This window comes from Tupaia chinensis, unplaced genomic scaffold, assembly GCF_000334495.1.
Source record: "Tupaia chinensis unplaced genomic scaffold, TupChi_1.0 Scaffold000050_1, whole genome shotgun sequence".
Taxonomy (NCBI): domain Eukaryota; kingdom Metazoa; phylum Chordata; class Mammalia; order Scandentia; family Tupaiidae; genus Tupaia; species Tupaia belangeri.
Genome location: NW_006159508.1, coordinates 2,974,676 through 2,998,820, shown reverse-complemented (window position 1 = coordinate 2,998,820; position 24,145 = coordinate 2,974,676). Strand labels below are relative to the sequence as shown.

General features: G+C 43.9%; 2 protein-coding genes and 2 pseudogenes across 2 annotated transcripts in view; 2 read left to right on the top strand and 2 right to left on the bottom strand.

The window, feature by feature from the left end:
- The window catches only part of COX7A2L (cytochrome c oxidase subunit 7A2 like), a 16,386-nt gene extending 5,186 nt beyond the window's left edge, over positions 1-11,200 (top strand). The window contains exons 2-3 of the mRNA XM_006141311.3: positions 7,686-7,817; positions 10,314-11,200. Of these exons, the coding sequence (XP_006141373.1) occupies positions 7,686-7,817; positions 10,314-10,454 (273 nt within the window). The 3' untranslated portion in view covers positions 10,455-11,200. The remainder of the gene's footprint in view (positions 1-7,685; positions 7,818-10,313) is intronic.
- Positions 11,201-11,617: 417 nt separating this feature from the next.
- On the top strand, positions 11,618-12,768 carry LOC102470488 (cytochrome c oxidase subunit 7C, mitochondrial pseudogene; annotated as a pseudogene).
- Positions 12,769-12,889: 121 nt separating this feature from the next.
- LOC102470061 (cytochrome c oxidase subunit 6B1-like) lies at positions 12,890-14,697 on the bottom strand. The gene has a single exon (XM_014591293.2). It carries the CDS (start codon positions 14,243-14,245, stop codon positions 13,985-13,987), a length of 261 nt encoding a protein of 86 aa, XP_014446779.1. The 5' UTR covers positions 14,246-14,697; the 3' UTR covers positions 12,890-13,984.
- A 1,745-nt stretch (positions 14,698-16,442) lies between these two features.
- On the bottom strand, positions 16,443-16,817 carry LOC102469627 (histidine triad nucleotide-binding protein 1 pseudogene; annotated as a pseudogene).
- Positions 16,818-24,145: the final 7,328 nt, after the last annotated feature.

Below are 24,145 nucleotides of genomic sequence, written 5' to 3'. Positions count from 1 at the left end.
AATTTTTTATAATTTAAGTCCTTTAGTTTTTAAGAGCGCTTTAAGCGCCTGAAAGAGGGGGTGAGAGGAAGAGTTGCCCATTTTGGTTAGGACCAGCCTGCAGCCAAAGGGCAAAAAGAGGAAGAAAAGAAAGAGAAAAAACACCAAAGAAGAAGGAGAAAGAATACCTGCCTCTATACCGAGGTCTTATAACTTTACCTGCCTCTATCCCGAGGTCTTTTAACTTTACCTGCCTCTATCCCGAGGTCTTTTAACTTTACCTGCCTCTATCCCGAGGTCTTTTAACTTTACCTGTGTTCCAGTCTCTTACCTTGTGAGACTTACCAGCCGGCTGCCCTGGAGTGCTAGAGTTCTGGCCGCTCTCGATGCAAGGTGATCCCCGTAAGGGCCACCACTTGTCGCGCAACTGACGACTCCGGAGACGGTCTTCTCTTCAGCACTTTATTTCCCCAGGTTCTGAATACAGGAGCTCTCTCCCTTTCCCTTTCCCCGGGGTCTTATAAAGGACCCCTAGCCAATCAGATCATTGTCCACGTGCACGGAAGACAGTCCTCGAAAGAGGATTGGTTGCATGCGGTGTTCCCGTGGTCTCCACGCTCCCCACTGCCCTACTTCCTTAAAGTTGTTTACTGCTTTGAGCGCTCAGCGGGCTTCCATTGAGCGCCATTTTGAAATAGGCGCTGAGGGCGATGGGCGGGGTCGCTCCACAATTTCTACATGTCCTATGTATTTTCTTCCTGTGTGTGGATTTTAAATGTTACAGTTTGATGAGTTCTGACAAACTCATACACTGTATAACCCACACTGCTGTCAGTATACAGAACTAAATTATGTCAACCCTAGGAAGTTCTCTATATACTCTTTCTGCCAATCTCTGACCACCTTCCTATTTTGATTTGTATCACTGAAGATAGTTTTACCTATTTTTGAATGTACATGGAACTACATAGTATGTATTCTTCTGTGTATGACTTATTTTTTATTAATATATTTTCAAGGTTAATTTATGTTACACATTTCAGTTCCTTTAATTGCTCTAGGACTTCATTGTATGACTATATCACAATTTATTCTGGTGGTGGTTGTGGATGCTCTTTAATAGAGCTTTAGCATAATCTAAGTTTTATTGCCTAATAAGGAAAAAGTAAAAATTTGTACTAAAAACTGACATTGAAATAAAACTGGCACTAAGAGCAGAGATTACCTTGAGAAACATTTGGTATAGTTAGGATTTTAAAATTTCTTGAATTGTGTTTGTCTCTTTAGAATTTGAACTTAGTTACTTAAAGATTTCTTAAGCTATGTTGAAAAAAATAATAGTGTATAGGCTCTATATGAATCACAGATTTAAGATTTTAGGGTGATTGTGACAGGCACTCCCTCCCCAGTCCCACCTCTGAAGTAGGTGCTCAGACTTTGGTAATTAGAATACTACAACTTTTCTTTTCTTGGAAACATTAGCACACCGTAAAATAGAGATATTTGTAACTTTCAGTATTATATAAAGCAAATAACCTAACAGCATTTGTCGAAGGACAAAATTATAAAAAGTTGAATTTAAAGATTTTTTTTTTTGGAGAGGTTTTTGCTATAGGGTACGTGCGCTTGCCAGAAAGACAGAGAGAGACATAGAGACAGAAAGCAAGAAATCACCCCCCATCTTGGGCATGCATGCACACGCACCTGGCGTGAGTTTAAGCCAGCAGGTCCGGGAATCTAACCGTGGCCAACTACATGGGAGTCCAGTGACGTAGCCATTATGCCAACTGCTGGTCCCAAGTTTAAAGATCTTAATAAAGACCTTTATTTGGGATTCTAGAATCAAGCAGTACTTTATTCCATAAAATAGAGTAAGTGTCCCAATGAGCTAAACTGAAAAAGGTTAGGCTACAGAAAGCATAACTAAGAACGAAAGTGCTTTGGTGGTTTTTTTGTTTTTGTTTTTGTTTTTGTTTTTTTAAGTTACTTTCCTTGCAAGGCTTGGACAGAACAATAGAAAAATAACTGCTGGGAACCAGCAGTTAGCGTAATGGCTATGTCGCTGGATTCCCACGTTGTCGACGGCGGTTCGTGTCCCGGACCCGGTGGCTTAAAACTCACGCCGGGCGCGTGTGCGTGCGTGCCCAAGATCCCGAGAGGAGAATGGAGGAGAAGGGATTGCGGCGTGACCATCCCCCCTGGGGGGTGATTTCTCGCTTTCTGTCTCTATGTCTCTCTCTGTCTGTCTGGTGAGCGCACGCGCCCTACAGTGAAAATCTCTCCAAAAAAAAAAAAAAGAAAGAAAAATAACTGCTTGGTTAACATTAGATTACTTGAGGTTACTTTCCTAAAGATTAAAGGATGTGAGGATTAAAGGATTTAAGGATTAAAAACAGAAAGAATTTCATTATCCAATTGAAATTGGGACCAGCTCTCCTAATTTCTTGGGAGGTCAGATAAACAATTGAATTGTGACCGGGTGATATGAAACTTTAGCATGATTGCATTTTGATTTTTAGTCTGTTCTATTGTGGCCTAGTTCAAAATGGCCTTTTGTAATTTTTATTGAACATGTTAAATAACCTAGTATGGAAAAGCTAGTTTTTTTTTTTTTTTTTTTTGAGAGAGAGATTTTTGCTATATAGAGTGTATGCGCTTGCTGAAGAGAATATATAAAGTGAGAAATCGCCCCCTGAGAGGGATGGCCACGCCACAATCCGTTCTCCAGTCTCCTCTCGGGATTTAGGCCAGGCGTGAGTCTCAAGTCACCAGGTCCAGCGCCTTAACTGCTACACCACCTGCTGGCCCAAGGAAAAGCTAGTTCTATAACGGTAGCACAAGTAGAGATTTATATATCACCTTGATGGCAAGTATTAGTTGGAAAGGTATTTTCTTTGTGTGTGTGTGGTTTTTTTTGGAAGTTTTTGCCTTAGGTAACTTGTACTTGGAAAGAGAGAGACAGAGATAGTGAGACGGAAAGTGAGAAATCAGTCTCCAGTGGAGATGGCCACTCCGCAGTTCCTTCTTCTCCATTCTCCTCCTGGGATCTTAGGGTTTGCATGCAAATATACCCAGAGTGAGTTTCAAGCTCCTGGGTCCAGGACTTGTATCGCAGTTGGCCATGTGAGAGTCCAGCAACGTAACTGCTGCGCCACCTACTGTCTTCAGGGAGGGTGTTTTCTAGTAATTTTTTTTTTTCTTAATTTGCCAGAAAGTGCATGTGCTTGCCTTAGACAGTGAGAGAGAGAGATGGAGTCATAGAAACCTGTGGCCCTTTCACTGTGATTCAGGACTGGAAATTATTTTCAGTCTGTCATGACTCAGCTCATGCCTAACTCACTCTTGACACATCCAGAATTCACTCACAAACCCACTATCAGTGGGAAATTACCCCCATAGGGAATGGTCACATCCTAATCTCTTCTCCATTTCTTCCTTTCAGGACTTTGGGCACACATGTTCACGTACCCAGTGTGTTTCTCAAGTTGCTCAGTCTAGGACTCGATCACATAGACGGCCATGTGAGATCCAGGCACTTTATCACTCCACTGGCTGGCCTCTAGTGGTTATTTAAAAAGTATTTTCCTTTTCTTTCTGTGTCCTCTGTCAAAAGTAAATTCAGGGCCAGTAGGTCGTGTGGTGGTTAAGGTGTTGGACTTCCACATGGCTGGCCGTGGTTCAAGTCCTGGACCTGGTAGCTTAAAAATCATTCTAGGCATGTGTGTGCATGCCCAAAATCCTGAGAGGAGAAATGCGGTGTGGCCATCCCTCTGCGAGGGTGATTTCTCACTTCCTTCTCTCCTGCTAGGCTAGCGCATATCTCCTATGGTAAAAACCTTTAAAACAAAAAAAAAAAAACAAAAAAAAAAGTAGAGTCCGGCAGGTGGTGTAATGGTTAAGGGTGCTGGATTCCCACATGGTCAACCATGGTTTGAACTGTGGACCTGGTGGCTTACTTTCTCACTTTCTCTCTCTCTCTCTGTCCCTCTTTGGTCAAATTAAAAAAATAAATAAATAGGGAACCAGCAGTTAGTGTAATGGCTATGTCGCTGGACTCCCACGTAGTCAACCGCGGTTTGCGTCCTGGGCCCGGTGGCTTAAACTCACGCCGGGCGCGTGTGTGTGCGCGTGCGTGCCCAAGATCCCAAGAGGAGAATGGAGGAGAAGGGATTGCGGCGTGACCATCCCCCCTGGGGGTGATTTCTTGCTTTCTGTCTCTCTCTGTCTGTCTGGTGAGCGTACGCGCTCTATAGTGAAAACCTCTCAAAATAAATAAATAAATAAAGTTAAATAAAATAATTATAAAGTAAATCAGGGCCAGTAAGCACATGAAAATATGCTTAACATTAGGCCTATAGGAAAAGTGTATCAAAACTACAATAAAATGCCACTATGCATTTTTCAAAATAACTGCAGCCAAAAAAGACATTAACAGATATTGATGAGGGTGTAGAAAAACTGAGACTCCATTACATTTCTAGTGGGAATGTAAAATGGTGCAGCCAGTTTTGAAAATAGTTTTACAGTTTCTTAAAAAGGGAAACAGTTTTACTATATAACCCCGCCATTCCTGTCCTAGTTGAGATTGTAGCATGATATTCTGGGTTAGGAACGGAGAGAGTGAAGGAGGGGAAGGGTTCTGGAGGAGAATCATTGAGTAGGTAAGTTTGGCTATAGGTGATGGAGGGAGGTCATGAAGGGGCTTAGGATAGAGGACTTATTGTTTCGCCAGAAGGCTTGTGCGCTTGCCAGAGAGAAAGCAAGCAACCCCTACTCTCTCCCATTAGTCTTTTGGGCACATAAGTATATGTGCCTGGTGTTTTTCCAAGCTGCTGGTGTGGGATTCAAGCCACATGATTGCTATGTGGGATCTGGTTCCCTTAACCACTAGACCATATGGCTAGCTCAGGTCTTAATTTTTTGAGAAGTGAGTAAGAAGTTGCAGAACAAAACAACTTGATGCAGAAACTTATGGTAGAGTTTGTACTCTACTTGATGAGAGAAATGTTGGGAAATAGGAAGGAGGGTTTCAAGATAACCTCAGTGAGGTTGCTTTCCACTGAGATGGGGAGCCTCCTGAGTGGGCATATTGAGTGAATTTTGGATGTGCCAAGTGTGAGGTATCAGAGGATATATAATTTTAGTAATTAGTAAGTAAGAACACTAATATTTGTTCAATGAATTGAATGCATTACAGAAAACAGGCCATTAGTCACTCTCATTTACCAGACTGTCAGAAAAAATAGAAGTCAAGTTTAGTTTAATAACTTTTTGTTGCCATGTTGACACTAATGCCTACCTGGTGGGAGTACTATTGAGGTTTTCAATGTCTGACCTTTAGAATCAGCCGTATCAATTATAGGTAAATTTAGATTTGAGAGACAGAATCGGGTCTGTTGACTGTATTAATTTGGGTAAGAGATTTCCTTTTTTATATATAAAATAAAGGCTGGGCTTGAACTCTGCTTTTCAATTTTGAAAACTTATTTTTGGGGGCTGGCAGGCGGCATGGTTACGGTGCTGGATTCCCATTTGACTGACTGTGGTTCAAGTCCTGGACTTAGCAACTTGAAAATCATGTGAGGTACATGTGTGGCAGGACCCCAGGAGGAGAACAGAGAAGGGATTATAGTGTGGCCATCCCCCCTGGGTGGTGATTTCTTACTTTCCCTCTCATGGTCTCTGGCCAACACATGCACCCTATGGCAAAACCTTAAAAAATTATTTTTCCTAGGTAGAATTATTGGCTTATAACTCTTTAACATCTTTGTTTTAACCTGCAGATTATTTTGAAGATTCATCTTTTCATCTGTCACTATAGGTTTATTCTTTTGGAGAAAAAAAACAAGAATTTCCCTTAGGCTCTTTTTTTTTAGAACAGCCTTAAAAAATTATTTTTAATTTTTTTCTTAATTCTCCAGAGAGCGAATACTCTTACAGTGGAGTGGGGGGAGCATGGACCGCTCCCCTCCTTGGGGCATGGATACACCACCATCCCTTTTCCATTTCTCCTTCCTACCGGGATTTTGAGCATGCATGTACACGTGCCCACCATGTTTTCAAGCTGCTGGGTTTGGGACTTGAACCATCCATGTGGGATCCAGTTGCCTCAGCCACCATGGTGCTGTCTGTAGCATGTTAGTCTACAGAGTTGGAAGCCACATGGCTGACTGTGGGATTGAATCCTGAGTCAACGTGGAGCACGCCAGGAACAGGCAGCCAACATCCTGACTGACTGGAGTGGTGGGGAAGGGGATTATAGTATGACCAGACCCTGTCAAGCAAGTCTGTCTCTGTCTCTCTATTTTTTGCTCTCATGAAGTAAATAAATAAAGCAAGATATTTATATACCTAACCACCACCACAGTTATTTTAGAACATTTTTATCGTCTCAGATAGAAACCTATATGCCTGCTGCAGTGGTGCAGTGGTAACCAATGTTCCCTAATCTCAAGGCCCATGGGAAGGTCCAGGATTTGTGTCCTGAGGTCTCCCTGTGTGTGCTGCGTGTACCTGTGCCTGTGCTCGTGATCCTGGCTTGCTGAGGCTGCAGTTAGGATCACAGTGTGGAGACTGTTAGGGGCATACCCCCCCCCACACACACACACACCCTTACTGTCCCCCCGACCTTTCTTATGGAAGAAATAAATAAACTTAAAAAAGAAAAAACCTAAAAAAAGAAACCTATACCCTTTAGCTGTCACCCCCTCCCCCCATCCCCAGCCCACCTCCCAGGCAGCCACTAATCTACTTTGTCTCTTTAGAGTTCTTTATTCTGTGTTTATGAATAGAAACATATAGTATATAGGTTTTTGCAACTGATTTTCTTCACTCAGCATATTTTTAAGGCTCAGCCATGTTATAGCATGTATTCTAACTTTCCGCTCCACCCTTGTTTTTACTATATGTATTTTAAATTTATGTAGTTTTAAATTTGCCAGAGGGCACATGCACTTGCCAGAGAGAGTGAGTGAGAAAGCACCCCCTGTGGGTCATGGCGATCCTGTGATTGCTTCTCCATCTCTTCCTGCTGTTGGGATTTTGGGCATACACAGGCATATGTGTCTGGAATGTTTTTTAATCCATTGGGTCAGGACTCAAACCATGCATCCACCCATGTAGGATCCAGTCATCTTAAACCCAGGCCATAACCGACTCGTTTATGGGTTTTATAAAGCTGGAATGTTCAGTTATTTTATAATTTTTTTGTTTTTGCTTTCTGGTTCAAAAAGATAAATTGTTTTTAACCTTTACGGTCTCTTCTAGATTGAAATATTTCTTTACCGTGTATCTGGAAAAGTTTCTGCAGGTCCACTGTTTAGACATTCCATGTTGAGCTTATCCACAGAAAAGGGACATCCAGGTCCTTTATGAAATCTAGTTAAAAGTTCCTATGTTTTATTGATTTGTTAAGAAGATAGACACAACAGGTATTTCTGGAAGCCCATCTGGGCCTTTTCCACCACCACTATCTTAATGTCAGGGAGCTCTTGAACAGGATTTATTCCAGGAAAAAAAGATAAGGGTTATTTTGTCAGAAGTTTGACATTTGACCAAAGGCCTTGTTGTGCAGAGTCCAGAGTCCAAAAGACTTTATATTCCTTGCATAGGTTGAAGGCTGCAACATTGTTCCAACAGCCAGCTCCTTGAAAGTTCTGTTAAGATACCCAGGTGTTCTTTCAGCTTGGCATTTCCGTTTCTTACAGGGATTAAAGCCTGTGGCTTCCGCAGAAGCACCGCCTATCATATTTGCCACACCAACTAAACTGACGTCTAATTCCACTGTATATGATTATAATGGGAAAAACAAAGTTCCAGAGCTACAGAAGATTTTCCAGGTGAGAGAAGACATTCTAGCACTGAGAACCCTGTGAAACAGGCTTTTAAAATCCCCTATAGAACTGAATCTTGATCTAGCTTACTATCTATCCTCCTTTTTCTGTTACATAGAATTCTCCTGATTTTAGTTTGAGCCATAAACTGATAGAACTCTGTATAGGTATATACTGATGCAAGAGGGAAAGGTGGTTAATTTCCTCACCAGTATTTAAGGGTATCGAAGTTTTCAAATTGCATAGATAGCACTTGATCATCTGTTACATGGAGGAAGCACTAGCATGTTTAGTGATACTGTGCATAATCGAATATGTTAGATCATCTGGAAAGGCATGAAGTATTCTTCCATGTTTTCTATAAAAAAATGGATCGTGACTTTCCTGATGACCCAGTATATTTGTCTTTGTGGTACACATAGTGTCATTTGGCAGTGAGTTTTCTTCTAATTGTTTTTTGCTTGCTGTTGCTGGAAGTATTGATAGAAGAGGCCATTTTGGGTTTGCTCTCTCTTAAGGAAAGAAACCAGACTTGAATTTATAATATTGGGTTGTTTGAAAAGTCATGGCACATTTAAACAAAAAAAAACAAAAAACAGAATTATTTATTTAATTCCATTTGTTGTTGTTTTTTTTTTTTTTTTTTTTTTTTAAAGATGTTTTTGCTATAGGGTGCATGCCTTCGCCAGAAAGACAGAGACAGAAAGCGAGAAATCACCCCCCCAGGGGGGATGGCCACGCCTCAATCCCTTCTCCATTCTCCTTTTGGGATCTTAGGCATGCACACACATGCGCCCGGTGTGAATTTAAGCCACCAGGTCTGGGACTCAAACCATAGTCGACTACATGGGAGTCTAGCAACATAGCTATTATGCTAAGTGCTCATCTGTTTTATTATTTTTTAATTTGACCAGAGAGAGAGAGAGAGAGAGAGAGGAAGGGAAAGGGAGAAGACAAGCTGCCAGGTCTGGAACTCAAAATCGCAGTCAGCCACATGGGAATTGAGCACCTTTAACCATCATGCCACCTGCTGGCCTCCATCACGCTTTTTTTTTTTTTTTTAAATGTTTTTATTTTAATTTGTCCAGAGAGAGACAGAGAAAGAGAGAGAGAAAGTGAGAAAGCAAGCTGCTAGGTCCAAGACTCGAGCTGTGGTCAGCCATGTGGGAGTCCACTGCCCTTAACCACCACGTCACTTGCCAGCCCCCTCCATCATGTATTTTTGCATAGTAAAACACATCATGACTTTTCCAACAACCTAATATTATTAAAGTTAATCTACCCTATAGTTAGTAGAGAAGTTAGTGACCTGCCTGTTATCTCAGATGCCATCTGAGTGGCAGTACCTGCTACTGTGGTTGCTATAAGTCAACTTACCTTTTTCAAAAATGTGTTCTAGTTCAGATCTGTCCTGGGGATAGAGTTGTTTTTTTTTTTTTTTTTTTTCTCCCCATCAGTTTAATCTCCTTTTATCTGATAAGTGAAGATTTAAAAGGGCATTTGGAGTCTCAAGATACAAAGGGGAGGGATTTTGGAGACTGCAAAATAATGAATTAAATACCTTATGGAGTCTGATTATTAAACAGGGGTTTAACACAGTTGAATACAAAATAAATTTGCACCTGCTAATTGACCTTGTGTGCCCAGACTTCATCCACTCATGATCAGTAGCCAAGAGAAGAAATACAGAACTAAGTGGAGAGCCTATCTTCTGCCTGTGCTTCTGTTTAGCTGCTGATTACTTTTCTTCCCCTTTTTTTTTTTTTAAAGAGGTTTTTGCTGTAGGGCACGTGCCCTTGCCAGAAAGAGAGACAGAAAGCGAGAAATCATCCCCTGTGGGGATGGCCACGCCGCACTCCCTTCTCTTCCATTCTCTTCTCAGGATCTTAGGCATGCACGCACACACGCCCTGTGTGAGTTTAAGCCACCTGGTCCAGGACTTGAACTCCACTCGACTACATGGGAGTCCAGTGACATAATCGTTTTGCCAACTGCTGGTCCCACTTACCCTTGCCTTTTTAAAAATTCACCAGTGCATCTTTCCTACTTAAAGAATGCATGATAAATGTCTTAGAAATTTGGGATTTGTTGCATGTGTGTTGAGGCTTTATTTGGAGCATGACTTTGTTTTTTTTTTTTTAATAATTATTTTATTTGTTATTATTATTATTATTGTTTGACCAGAGAGAGAGAAAGAGAGAAGAAAAATGAGAAAGCAAGCTACAGGTCTGGGACATGAGCTATGGCCGGCCATGTGGGATTCCAGCACCTTAGTCACCATTGCCACCTGCTGGCCCTGGGAGCATCATTTTGGACTTAAATGTTTTAGCTACATCTATAAGGTATACCAGTATTTCAGTTAGGATTCTGATGGATTAGAGCATTTTCCACTGTGATATATTGATGAATTCATTACAAAGCAGACAGATTTGTTCTTTATTAGTCTGAAATTATAGAATCTTTTTCTTATCAACCATGCCCTTGTTAATTCTTGCTTTCAAGAAATCTGATGGTGTGCCCATCCACTTGAAACGAGGCCTGCCTGACCAAATGCTTTACCGGACCACCATGGCACTGACTGTAGGAGGGACCATCTACTGTCTGATCGCACTCTACATGGCTTCACAGCCCAGAAATAAATGAGCTAGGCTGCAGAGGACTGGTTTGCTTGTTGGCATAGACCCTTTGGATTTTTTATTTTTCATTGTTTCTTCTATTATTATTATTCTTAAATTTGATGACCTGCTTAATGTTTTTGCAAGAAAGATAGGAAGATAAGAAGACATTATTTTCATTTGTTTATGAAATGCATATGGCGTGTCAGAGCTCATTGGACAGTTAGAACTATTGTTTGAACAAAACATGCTGTGCTCTGTTTGGGCTTCTGATTTCCCTAGAGGTTCTAGATGAAGGTTGCATACAGGCTCATTAATGTCAGGCTGTGCCGAGGACCTTGGGGATTTGGGGTTGTGTTTTTGAGCCTGGGGTGCAGAAGGCTTTCTGGATTTGGATGTGACTGGGGAGAAAAGACAGAAGCCAAGGCCAGATGCATGAAATGAGGGTTCGAGTTAGTAGTCAGCTTGGGGATTCTTCCATCTTGCAGTTAAATGTTAATAGAAATTATTTTCATCCTGCCTCTGTTCAATATCGGGCAGTTTGTTTCAAAGGGTTATTTGCCTCATTGCAGCTCTTTAGTGAGATTTTCTGTGTACCTCATGTGCATTTATTCCACCCTGGGAACAGAGAACACCTGTTTAGTGTTGCGCTCTAGACCGGTGTTTGTCGTGTTAATGTAGCTGTGCCATGAATTCTCCTTTATGTTTTAAAAATGTTATGGCTTTAAATTATGATTTGTTTTGACTGTGGAATAAATACATGAATGAAAAGTTTCAAGTTTGAAATTCTTTGAAATGAAATAACCTTTCAGAATCATTTTAGAACATTGGGGGCCTCTTAAATCTAAGTTTTTTCTTTCTAATTATACATGAGATAATCTTTACAAAATGGTTCCTCAAAGTTAAGTAATAGGAATTTAATGATATTTGCCATATGGCTCCTTGTAAGAAACCTGCTTGCCTCTTAATGAAATGTTCCTGTGAGGCACAGTTCACCCAGAGGGTAGTTTCCTCAGCTATTTTTTTTTTTTTTGGAAAGGTTTTGCTATAGGGTGCGTGCGCTTGCCAGAAAGACAGAGAGAGACAAAGTGAAAAATCACCCCCATGGGAGGATGGCCACGCCACAATCACTTCTTCTCCACTTTCCACTTGGGATCTTGGGCACACACGCACACATGCCCGGCATGAGTTTAAGCCACCGGGTTCGGAACTTGAACCACAGTCTACTACAGGGGAATCCAGCGACATAGCTATTGTGCCAACTGCTGATCCCATCAGCTATTACAATTGGCAGGTTTCACTTAACCCTTTATTTATGTGGGATGAAAGGTGGACTTTCATTATATACACATATAAAGTGATGGTTGGTGTCTTGCCTTAGCAAGAACAGTGGTGTTTTAGTGAGGATAAAGTATGGTGTTTGAAAATATCTGATAGAAAATACTCCAGCTGCTGTGGTACTGCTAAGACGTGCTCTCAGGCTGGGTCCACATGGGAGGCCCAGGTTTGATTCCTGATCCAACCTAAATTTCGGGTGTGGAGCCTGGCACCTATAATCCCAGCAATTTGCAGAAACTGAGCCAGGAGGGTTACAGGTCTGGGCAACATAGTGAGGCTATCATTTATATAAATTTATATTTTAAGAGCATGTGTGCATGAGAGAGGCAGGTACCCTTTACAGGGTCTGGTCATGACATGGATCTTGGGCACATATGCATGTCCAGTGTGTTTTCAGGTTGAATAGACTGGGGATCTCAACCTGTAATCAGCATGTGGCTTCCAGGATTGCAGTTCAGTATGCTGTCGCCTATGTGGTAAATTTTTATTTTGAAAAATTTCATAGTAGAGATTAAAGTATAGTATTCACCCCATATGTATTTCACTTAAATCATTGTAAACAATACATTGTTGAGCTAGAGAACAAGATCTTGAGAAAGGAAGGGGTTGTTGCCATGTGACCCTTTCTCCTGTCTTCGGACTCTGTGCATCTTGCAGAGCTTCCAGCAGCACCATGCTGGGATGGAGCATCCAGAGGTTCACTACCTCCGTGGTCCGTAGGGGCCACTATGAGAAGGGCCCGGGGAAGAATCTGCCATTTTCAGTGGAAAACAAGTGGTGATTACTCGTTTTGATGACTTTGTACTTTGGATCTGGATTTGCTACACCTTTCTTTACAGTAAGACACCAACTACTTAAGAAATAAGGATGCTTTAATTCATCTATTTAATAGATATGAAGAACATTTTAAGAGGCGCAATCACAATCTCTGGAAAATGGATCAAACTCTTAAACTCATAGTATACTGAATATGTTTGTAAATAAACTTATGACCTGAGAAAAAAAATTGTCATCTTTGCTTTTTCTTACTCATACACATAGGAACACACGATACATATATGCACATACATTTCTTATTTTTCTTTTCTGAATTATTTAAGATTAAATTATGGAATTAAGGTAAATTAGCCATGAATGCATCAGCAAATATCTCCTAAGAGTATGGACATGTTCCTTTTTAACTACAATTCAGTTGTCATACTCAATAAAGTTCACATTGAAAACAGTACTACATCTGATATATAGTCTATTTTCAGATTTCCCCAGGTGTTCCAATAAAGTGTCTTCATAGTCTTGCTTTTGAAAATAGCAGCTTCATTGGGATATAATTCACACACTATACAATTTATATATAATGGACAATTCAGAGATTTCTTTTTCTATTTTTAGAGTTGTGTATTGATTACCACAGTCAATTTTAGAACATTTTCATCACCCCAAAAAGAAACCCCATGCCCATTAGCAATCACTTTCCTTTACCCTACCACCACTTACTAGCCCCAGGCAACTATGTTCTGTGGGTTTGCCTTTTCTAGACATGTCATATAATTATACTATGTGTAGTCTGTGTCTGCCTTCTCTCATGTAATATTTTTGGGTTTTATGTTGTGGCATGTATTGGTCTTCATTCCTTTTTATGGCTGGATAGTACTGGCTTGTACACTGCATTTTGTTGAACCGTCTGTTGATGGACATGAGTTATGTCTGCTTTGGGGCTATTATGAATGACATTATGAACAGTAGTGAACAAGATTTTGCATGGATTCGTTTTTGTTTCCCTTGTGTAACCTAGGAGCAGAATTGTAATTCTGTGTTTAATTTTTTGAGAAATTGCTCACTGTTTTCAACTCAGTTGTACCACTTTATATTTCTACCAGCAGTTACCGTTGGTTTCCTTTCCTTTGGGATCCAGGATCCTGTCAAGGATCAGACATTGCTTTTAGTCGTCATGTCTCTTTAGTCTTCTCTTCCCTAGAATGGTCCCCAGTGTTCTTCCTGATGTTGACCTATTTAAAGAGTCCAGGCAAGTTATTTTGTAGGACATCCTCAACTTGGATTTATCTGGTTGCCTCTTCCCCCGCCCCCCAATGAACTTTTATTGTTAGTTAAGTCATGATTCAGGGTCCCAGGGTGGTACGTGGGTGGATCACCATGAACCCAGGTCCCATTTTGCCACCTGAGACAAGAATGGAGGGCAGAGGAAAGGTGGGTGAAGCCAGTTCAGATCTTCCCAGGAAATGTGCTTTCTGCCTGGCAGTCATCCCAGGTTGAAATCCAGGATATGGGGCAGAGGGACTTGTACACATGCCGGTACCATTCACACACAGAAACGTCACCCCCTTGAGCGGTCATTGCCTTCTCGCAACAGTGGAAGTCCAGATAGTTCTGCCAGCAGTTCCCGGTCTGGTTCTGGTTACGGAAATGACTGTCAAAAGGGGCAGTCTTGTAGTTCTTGATTTTGGTTTTGATGTCTTCTGCCATGGTGCTGACTTCTAAAGACGCCCCTGCAGCAGCTCGCAGCTCAGTGTGACCCTCAGCAAAGACGCCAGAGCTGGACAGCCTGGTTACCTCTTTATTATTGGTTTCAAGTTAAACATTTTTGTCAGGAATCCTTCTTTGGTGGTGTGGTGTCCTTATGCCAGTCAGCACTTGATAGCTTGTCCCATTATTGATGATTTGAAGATAATTTATTGATACTTCAGGTATTTCCTGCCAGGTGTGTCTCTTTCCCAGACTTGGTAAGTAGTAAGTACCCTGTAGTGGCGTTTGAGACTGGGAATATCCTGTCTTCAGCCATTTTATAGCCAGTGTTAATGTTCATTGGTGATTCTTGAACTAATTTATTACTAATGTGATTGTGAAAAATAATTTTTTTCTTTTCTTTTTTTTTTTAAAGGCAAGTGTGCTCACTAAAGAGAGACAGAGAGGGGAACTGAAAAATCATCCCCTAGGGAGGATGGGCATGCTATAATTCCTTCTCTACTCTCCTCTTGATGTCCTGGGCACACATGCATGCCTACCCAGTGTGATCCTCAAGCCGCTGGGTCCAGGATTCAAGCCACATGGGAATCCAGTGCCTCAACCACCATGCCCGAAAAAGTGATTTTCTGTTTTGTTCATTCTTCTAAATCGTTGGAATTTTTTGTAAAGATGAACATAAAAAATTATTGTAATTTTCTCATTTAACATGTAATGATTGTTACTGTCATTATTTTTGATGTTCAAATATAGCCCAATTTTGGCTTCTATATTCTGTTAACATGCCCCTGTCAGTCTGAGCATTTTTCTGCTTCTGATAATTCAAGATGGTTTTCTTCATCCCAATTTCTCCCCTTTATTCTCAAGTGTATTTTATGAATACAAAATTAGATATGTTTTCCTTGTCTATCTTATTTTTGCCTAATGGTACTCTGTCTTGCAAATCTTCCTTGTACTTTGGAGATTGTTCTCTGCCTTGTTTTTCTGCATAGTATTAAATTTTACTGTATTTATTATTAGTTTCTTTTTGATGGGTATTTCATTTAAGGTTTTCTGCTTTTATAATACTACTTTAATAAGTAAAGCATAATCATTTTTACATGTCCTTTTATAAATTGTTGGTATATTTGCAGGAAAATTTTTCTAAAATTGAGACTTGAGTGTGCATTTCCAATGTTAATAGCTTTTGATCTTTGCCAGCCTGGTAAGTGATCATTTCTTAGTAGTGTAGGGGGCCAGATGGTGGCATCAGAAGAAAATAGGACACTCTGTGAGGCAGTCCCACATGAGAATGTTTTTGGTTCAAGTCCAAGACCTCCCTAAGTACACTGGGTATATGAGTGCCTGTGATCTGGGATTGGCTGAAGCTGAGAGTGGTTGTGGTATCAAGCATCCCTCTTGGGGGTGCTGCCTTCCTCTCTTTTTCTCTTGTACATGGAAGAGATGAATGAACAAACTTAAATTTGTTGTTTAATTGCCTTTTTATTATAATTAGTGATGTTGAATATCTTTTAAGAAGATTTTATTTTTATCTGTAAGAAAAAATTTGAGAGATTTTTGTCTAGTGTGTTTGCACTTGCTGGAGAGACAGAGGATAAAAGTGAGAAATCACTCCCTGGGGGATGGCCACACTGCAGTCCCTTCTCCATTCTCTTCTGGATTTTGGGCACATCATATGCACACATGCCCAGTGTGAGTTTCAGGCTGCTGGGTCCAAGACTTGAACCGCCGTCGACCATGTGGGAGTCTTAACCACTATGCCACCTGCTGGCCTTTTATTTATTTATTTTTAATTTGCCAGAGGGTGTGTGTACTTCCCAGAGAGATAGACGAAGAGAGGGAGACATCACTCGCCGGTGGGGTGTGTCGTGCAGCAATCTCTTCTCCACCATTTCTCTATCCTCTTGGGATTTTAAGCATGCACACACAGCATACCCATTGTTTTTCAGGCTGCCAGGTCTGGGACTTGAATTGTGTAGTTGGCTATGTGGGATCTGGCTCCCTTAACCACTAGGCCATGGGGCTGGCCGAGTCTTATTATTATTTTTTTTTAACCGTGCAACAAAGTCTTTTGTTATGTATGAGATTTTCAAATTACTTCCTCAGTCTCTCCATATACAGGCAAAATGAAGTGTGCTGATACTGTAACTTGCAAACTTGATTATTGCCTATAGAAGTGAAAATTATCCCCAAAACATGCTTAACCAGGAGGCCAATTCATCTGCTGACCACCTAGAATATGGAGATGAACATGATAGATTGTCCCCCCATCTGAACCTTCCTTCACCACCATTCGGTAACTCTTCTTCAGGCCCAGATCAGCAGCACATTTCTTGCCAACAATCATTAAGTGTCCAAGAAGACTTTCGTCATCTTCTGCTTCAGAAATCTGGGATATATGTTTCTTGGGTATCACCAGAAAATGTGTTGGTGCTTGAGGGGAAATGTCATGGAAGGCAAGACACCGGTCATCCTCAAAAATTATTTTGGCGGGGATTTCCCTGCAGATGATCTTCCCGAAGATCGTGTTGCCTCTAGGCCGGGCGACCTGAGTCTTGGTGATCTCATCTACCATCCCAGCCTCTCTCCCGCAAGGTGGCGGGGGCGGGGGGAGGGGGTGGAGTTGGGAAGAGGGAAGGAGCCGGGGAGCCGGCTGTGTCTATTCATTTTTAAGGGTGAGCTATAATTTCTTTTTTGTGAACTATCTATGTGCTTTGTCTACTTAGCTCCAGGATACTTTGTGACAGTGCTGTAAATATCATTGGTCCATTGGTCTGACTTTCACAGAAATAGTTTCTAGCTACTCAGATTTGAGCCAAACTTCTGACTGCAATCCCCAGGAATTAATTAAAATCAGCCGATGCAGAAAGGGGAGTGTTCTAGAACCTGAGTGAAGTTGGGCCACACCTCTTTCGAACTGCGGTGGTTGTCCTTTTGTCTGTCCATATGTTTAGTTCTCTGTTTTTGCAGATCAGCTTTTTCCATTTCTCATTGTGTTTAGCTACTAGAGACCAGCCCTACAGTCTGAGAAAGAGAATATTGTTGGTCTCTTTGGGTCAGGTGTCCTCAGGTGGGCCAGTCACTGGTGCCAGGCTGTGAGGGCAGATGCAGTGAAGGAGCCCAGGCTGTCCCATCCTTGGATCTTCGCTTAGGATGGCTCAGAGCCTTTTGCCTTATTCTCAGAGTTAGGGTTATTCCTTCTGAGCACTTTACTTTGAACCTTTCCTAGGCTGATGGGTTCGCTCAGAGTGGCGCTGTTCTCCCTAACACAGGTTTGGTTCTCAGTGCTGTCTGGACGAGGTGCTGTCAGTGGAGGAACACTCCCTTGTTTCCTCCAAGTGGTTATATCATGGTGCTATATCGGTGCAGTCCTAGTCTTCACAGCTATGCTCCATATACTCCTCAGGGTAGGAAGACTCCGGGGTATCCAGACAAGAACAGTTTTAAGGGAATTGATTTTCAAGTCCTCAGCTTGCATTACGCTTCCTAAAATTGAGCTGCTTGAGAACACACTAGGCTTAAGTAGAGACCTGATGGTCTTCCACCTTTTTCAAGGAAGGCAAACCCCTCTACCATTCAGTCAGACCATGATGTGTTTCCCTGGATGTTTTAAAAACTATCTTGGGCTCAGTTGGTTCTGTGGCCTGGTGGTTAAGACTGGTGCTGTGATTAAATAGATCCTACAAGGCTGACCTCACAGTTCAAATTCTGGACACAGAGGCTTGAGAAACACACTGGGCACTTAAGCATGCCCAAAATTCTGAAAGCAGGGAGAGAGAGAGAAGGAATTGCCACATGGCCGTTCACAGGGGTGCTTTCTCCCTCTCCCTCTTCCTCTCCCTAGTCTGGCTCTGGCTGGTGCATGTGCCACTGGTGGGGGGGGAAACTATTTCTGGGGCATCATGGGAGTGATCCCAAATAGAAGAAAGTAGGTGATTCTAATGACTAGGAAACAAATCCTTTTGTAATTTAGGAGTTTTCCAAGCCTTTGCTTTTTTTTTTTTTTTTTTTGGAGAGATTTTCACTGTAGGGCGCGTGCGCTCGCCAGACAGAGAGAGACAGAAAGTGAGAAATCACCCCCCAGGGGGGATGGTCACGCCGCAATCCCTTCTCCTCCATTCTCCTCTCGGGATCTTGGGCACGCACGCACACGCGCCCTGCGTGAGTTTTAAGCCACCGGGTCCGGGACACGAACCGCGGTCAACTACGTGGGAGTCCAGCGACATAGCCATTACGCTAACTGCTGGTTCCCCCAAGCCTTTGCTTTTAACACAACTTAAGGAGGAACCAGGTTGTCAGTTGATCATTAAAAATATTTTTGATAATAGATGACTACATGACTTTTGGTTATAACTTAGGAGTTCCAAGAATTTAGTGATACTGCTATTAGGAAATTTTATTCCCTTCTATTTATTTATGGGAACAAGGTTTCTCATTGCTTATTCCTGTTAAAAGAAAAATAGGAATAGAATTAGTGCTGTAACTATCTTAACAGGAAGCAGAATTCATCCATGGAAATTTGAACTAGCTCCTAATTGGAGTACATTTCTAGTAGAAATTTTCTTGTATTTAATAATTATGGATATTTTTATTTTGGTCAAATACAGTAATTATGATCAATCCAGAATAAAAATAACTTTTGGGACCAGCAGTTGGCATAATGGCTATATTGCTGGACTCCCATGTATTTGACCTTGGTTTGAGTCCCAGACCTGGTGGTTACAGTGAAAAATTTTAGCTGGGGGCTGGCAGGTGGCATTGTGGATAAAGGCACTGATTCCCACATGGCCATCCACAGTTTGAGTCCTGGACCTGGCAGCTTGCTTTCTCGCTTTGGCTCTCTCACTTTCTCTCTGTCTCTATCTGGGCAAATAAAAAATAATAACAAATGGAATTAAATAATTATTTTTAAAAGAAGAAGGAAAATTAGCTTAAATATGTGAGCAAATGTGCTGACAGGGGGTGTGGTTCAAGTATTATGCCTGGTGCCTTGCTTTCTCACTTTCTCTCTGTGGTTAAAAAAAAAAACAAACATGTATATATATATGTGTGTGTGTGTGTGTGTGTATGAACAATAAAATCATGTAATTTTTTTTTTTTTTAAAGAAAATCAGTTGTGGGTGAGGCCATGTATGGCTTAGTGGTTAAGGCAGCTGGATCTTGCACTGTTGGCTGCTCAGTTGAAGTCTTGGACCTGGCAGCTTAAAAAACACATGCGTGTATATGCAGGTATGCCCAAAATCCCAGAAGGAAGGAGAAATTGAGAAGGGATTGTCAAGAGCCTGTGCTCCATGGTGGATCCTCTTTCTCACCTTTTCGCTCTTGCTCAGTCTGTCTGTCTCCAGTAAGTGCACACACCCTCTGGCAAAACTAAAAATTTTGTGGAGTCCTTTTCTTTTCTTTTTCTTTCTTTCTTTCTTTTTTTCTTTTGGAGAGGTTTTTGCTATAGGGCGCATGCACTCGCCAGACAGACAGAGAGAGAGAGAAAGCGAGAAATCACCCCCAGGGGGGATGGCCATGCCGCAATCCCTTCTCCTCCATTCTCCTCTCGGGATCTTGGGCATGCACGCACACGTGGCTGGTGTGAGTTTTAAGCCACCGGGTCTGGGACACGAACCGCGGTCGACTACATTGGAGTCCAGCGACATAGCCATTACGCTAACTACTGGTTCCCCATGTGGAGTCCTTTTCAAGATGTCTCTTTAGCTCCTAGGGCTGTTGAACCCCATGACTAAGAAATGTTCTTGATACTGAGGGATTCTGCAGTTTCAGTCTGGGAGGTCCATGTGGGGGAGGGTTGTTTTAGAGCATGCTGTCCTCTGTGGGGAGGAAGGGGCTGAGAAGCCTGGCTGTGGCTTCTGCCAAGGGAAGCTCCTGTCACTCTCTGGCTGTAGCTGGTCAGCCTGTTTAGAGTGGAGGGCTGGCTCTTGTTCTCATGATCAGTGCGGTGATCAAGTGCCATTGGGTAGGCTCAGCCATCTTCCGAGGTAGGGGGGATGGGGCGGTTTGTTGACAGTCTCTGTCCTCAGCAGCTGTCACATGCATCAGCCTGAATCAGGAATCCCCACTGCATGGCTCCAAGGTGCGTGGGGTGCAGTGCTGCTGCAAGGTGCATTAAGATGGGCGGATTTAGACTAGATCTGCATGCTCAGGGTCCACGGTCTGTTAGAGCTGATTTCCAAGGGAGCTGCTGCAGAATGATAATGGAAAGTGGGCCAAGCTGAGTGGCTGGGAAGTGCATTCTTTGGTCATTTTTTTTTCCTTGAGTTCCAACACAGTGCTATGGGAACCTCATGCTTTTCCTTCCCTGACCTTGTCCGTGACACACACAGATTTGCCATGGTCACATGGCTGTACCTTGGCCAAAGCACAGGCCCTTCACACTGCCAAGCATGTACTAGCGAGATTGGAATCTGCTCACTGCAAATCACATTCCGATGGAAGGGGCTGAAGCTGCCCCAAGCTGCTAGGAATGGCAGGGATTGCCTCCCAGTCAACAAGGGAAGTTTTAAGGAGAAGCGGAAGCTCATTACAATGGAGGGGTTGGTACAGCCATGAAGTAAAACAAAGTTAGGGCCATGGGTTTTCCAAGGCAGGAAAGGAGAGGATGAGGCTACGTAGGCCAAGTACCCAGTGCCGCAAGTTGGTGCAGAACTTTGGGTGGTTCCTGAGGCAGCTCACCAGGCAGAGGGCTGATTACACACTCCAGCCCTTCTGGGCAGGGGGAGAGGGCAGTAGGGTTAGAGAACGATTCTGGACCCGCTTCGGGTCTGGCTGTACCAGGCTTCAGCTCAACTCATGAGAGAGGAGCCCTGAGCCAGAGACCATGTGGAAACGCAAGGAGGAGGCAGCCTCGTTGCTCCTGCTTGTGCAGCCCGGGCCCTCTCCTTAGGAAGGCGCTGGCACAGGTTGTGGAAGTGTTTTGCCACTGGAGAGGGAGGGGAGAGACGTGAGGTGTCCAGAACCAGGCTCCTTCCCCCCTCCCTGCTTAGGCCACAAAACCTCCATGTTATACAGCAGATTAATTTGAAAATTGAGTTGCAGCTGAACGAGTTGATGTCAACTTCAAAGTTCAGTGGTGTTTAATTAGAGCCATCCAGAGAATAAACCTGCTCCTAGGAAATTACTCTGACCGAATAATTAAAGAGAATAAAGGTTAGATTTGTTTTTCTGACTAAGTCTCATGTTGCATCCAGCATCTCCAAAACGTGAATCCCATTAACCTTTCATGAACCAACATTAAATTGCTTTCAGTTAGTTGTCATTCTAATTAAAGTAGAGTCACACAGAGGAGCCGTTGTTTATATTTGGTGGCTGTTCCCCTTTTCTCTGGAAGTATGTTGTCTTGAAGAAGGGTCTTTTGGAAAATCGGTTGTATAACTCTGTGTGTGTCTGCCTGCCTGCCCATCGCTCCCTCAGTCAGGACCTCGTCCCTGAGGTTGGCGAAGAATCCAGCCCGAGGAAGTCGGCCGCTAGTGCAGCCAGAGGGGCTGTGGTAAAAGCCCTGCCACCAGGGTTGGATTGTGGTGTGGAACTTGCAGAAGTGGGGCGGTGGCTGTGGAGGTGGTGCTGAGATGAGGCATGGCCCTCCCAGGTGAGCCTGCGGCAGTCGAGGGCAGTGGACCGTTCTTTGCCACGCTGTGACAGGCTTGCACTGAGCCCTTATGTTTGGGTGGGTGGCCTTGCTTCCGCCCTGGGAGGGATCTGAGTCCTCATCTGGGTCTGGAGCCTCAGCCCTGGAGAGCAGCCTTCCCTGGTTCCTGTTTGTGGCCAGAGCAGGAGGGCTAAAGCAGTAGGGTACGGCACCATGTCCTGCTGCAGGACTTTACATCTCGTCCCTGAGCACGTTTCTCTCAGCTGGTTATGGACGCGGATTCTTCAAGGTAGGCATGACAGGCTCCTAGAGTCCAGGAGGCCGGAGGTGAGATCTGTTTCTCTTGCTTGTGTTCTAGATAGAGGCCAGAGAAACCATATCATTATCTGTGCGTCTTGGGAACGGGCATGTGTGGTTGGGACATTCGAAGGCTTTTGCGGGCCTCGAGGAACTGTGGTCTGGAGTCTGGGTAAAAGGCCTTAAGACCAGGGGCACCTTGACCTACCTTGAGAAGATGGACGTGCTTCTGGCTCTGCATGCAGCAGCCACTGGACCTGGAATTTCCTCTTGCTTCTCAGCTGTGACTCAAAGCCTCGTGTGGCTCTTTTCTTTCCTGACCGCCTGGCTCCCTGCACTGTCGGGCTCTTCGAGAGTTCTATGGTCTTCCCTATGGCCATCAGGTGCCCCGTTTGCCTTTCCCACAAGGCTTTGTCCTGAGCAGATCTGGGGTGATCTAAAGATAGGCACCCTAACTCCCTGTCAGACTGAGGGTCTACCCTGTCTTCACTGTTGGTAACCCTTACAGTATGGATCATTCTGTAAAGCCAGACTGTGCACTAGGCAGTAGAGACAGGAAGGTGATGCTGCCTCTGGCCTCTGGAGCTCACGGGCCGATGAGCACAACCAGAGTGCAGTGGGGATGTCTTACAGAGGCAGGCCCAGGACCCAAGGAGCCAGGGAAGGAATGGCAGCAAATTCCTGGGGGGGAGATACTACATGTGGCTAGGTGGCTTCCAGGATAGTCCAGCGGGAAAGGCTGTCGGGCCCAGGGATGAGCATCTGGGGCGTGGAGGGTGGGGCGGGGAGAAGTAAGAAAGGCAGAATTTAGGACTAGTGAGGGAGACTGAGGCAGCTCAGGAAGAACCAACCTGGGGCCCAGAAGAGCCTGGCCTCTGACTGTAGCAATGCATGCGTGAGTTCGGGGATAGCTACTGAGTCCAGTGTTCATCTTGTGAACCCATGGGGCCACGTGGAGGACAGACAGAGGTTCCTGAACTCTCCAGACAGCAGAGCAGGTAGGAGTTAGGGGAGAGAGTGCGGGCTGGAGGAGCAGCGGAGTGTGAAGACAGGAGTGAGGTGCTGAGAAGGCGGAGCGGGGCTGCTCTAAGGAAGCCACATTTCACATGGGAAACTGCATTTCAAATCCTGGCCCCTGCAGCTTGAAGAACATGCCAGACACATGTGCGTGCATGTCCACAATCTCAACAGGATGGAGAAACGGAGAAGGGATTGTGGTATGCCCGTATCCTGTTAGAGGGTGCTCCCCCCTCTCTCTGTCTCTGGTGAGTGCACATGCCGTCTGGAAAAACTTACAGAGGCAGTGTGAACATGGTCTGACCGTGGGCATCTGGGGGCGGTGTACAGGCTGTGCCTAGGGTGACTCAGCTTCTGGTGAGAGAAAGTGCCAGGACTGGGCGAACCCAGCAGGGCATGTTTTGTTGGGACAAACGGATGCCTGTGAGTCCTCCCGGCAGAGTCCTGGTACGCAGGTTACAAACTGCAGTTGAATCTGCAGATTATAAGGCAAGGGTTGTGGACTGGAGACAGAGGCACCCTGGGCGGTCACTGAGGAGAAGCGGGGCACAGTCAGGCTTCTGAGTGCCGGAGTCCAGGTCCGCCTCGGAGGTTACCCAGCCATGTGCACACGTCTGCGTAGACACAAATGCACCAAGATTGTGTTCTTTATTCTAAGTTGTACTTAAAACTCTCAAGAAAGGAGGATGGAGGGAGGCAGGAGGACGGGGAGAAGAAGGAAGCCTAGAGGGAATGGTGCCAGCAGAGGGCAGGGTTTTTAGGAAAGGCGATGACGACCAGTGTCGCTCACATACCCAGAGGTCAGGTGGGCTGGGCTGACTGTGGAGAGTGGCAGGGATGTGGCTGTGGCCTTGGAGGCCTCCTGCCTGTCCTCTCAGGCTCACCGCTAGGGGCGGCCACAGTGCTGCTGGACAGGACGGGCGGCACAGAGAAGGCCCTCGCAGGGGCTCAGCACGGAAGAGCATTGCGGGAGCCCAGGTTTCTGGTGCTTTGTC

Coding starts and splice junctions, on each gene's coding strand:
- LOC102470061 (XM_014591293.2), bottom strand. CDS start 14,245: ATGGCAGAAGACATCAAAACCAAAATCAAGAACTACAAGACTGCCCCT.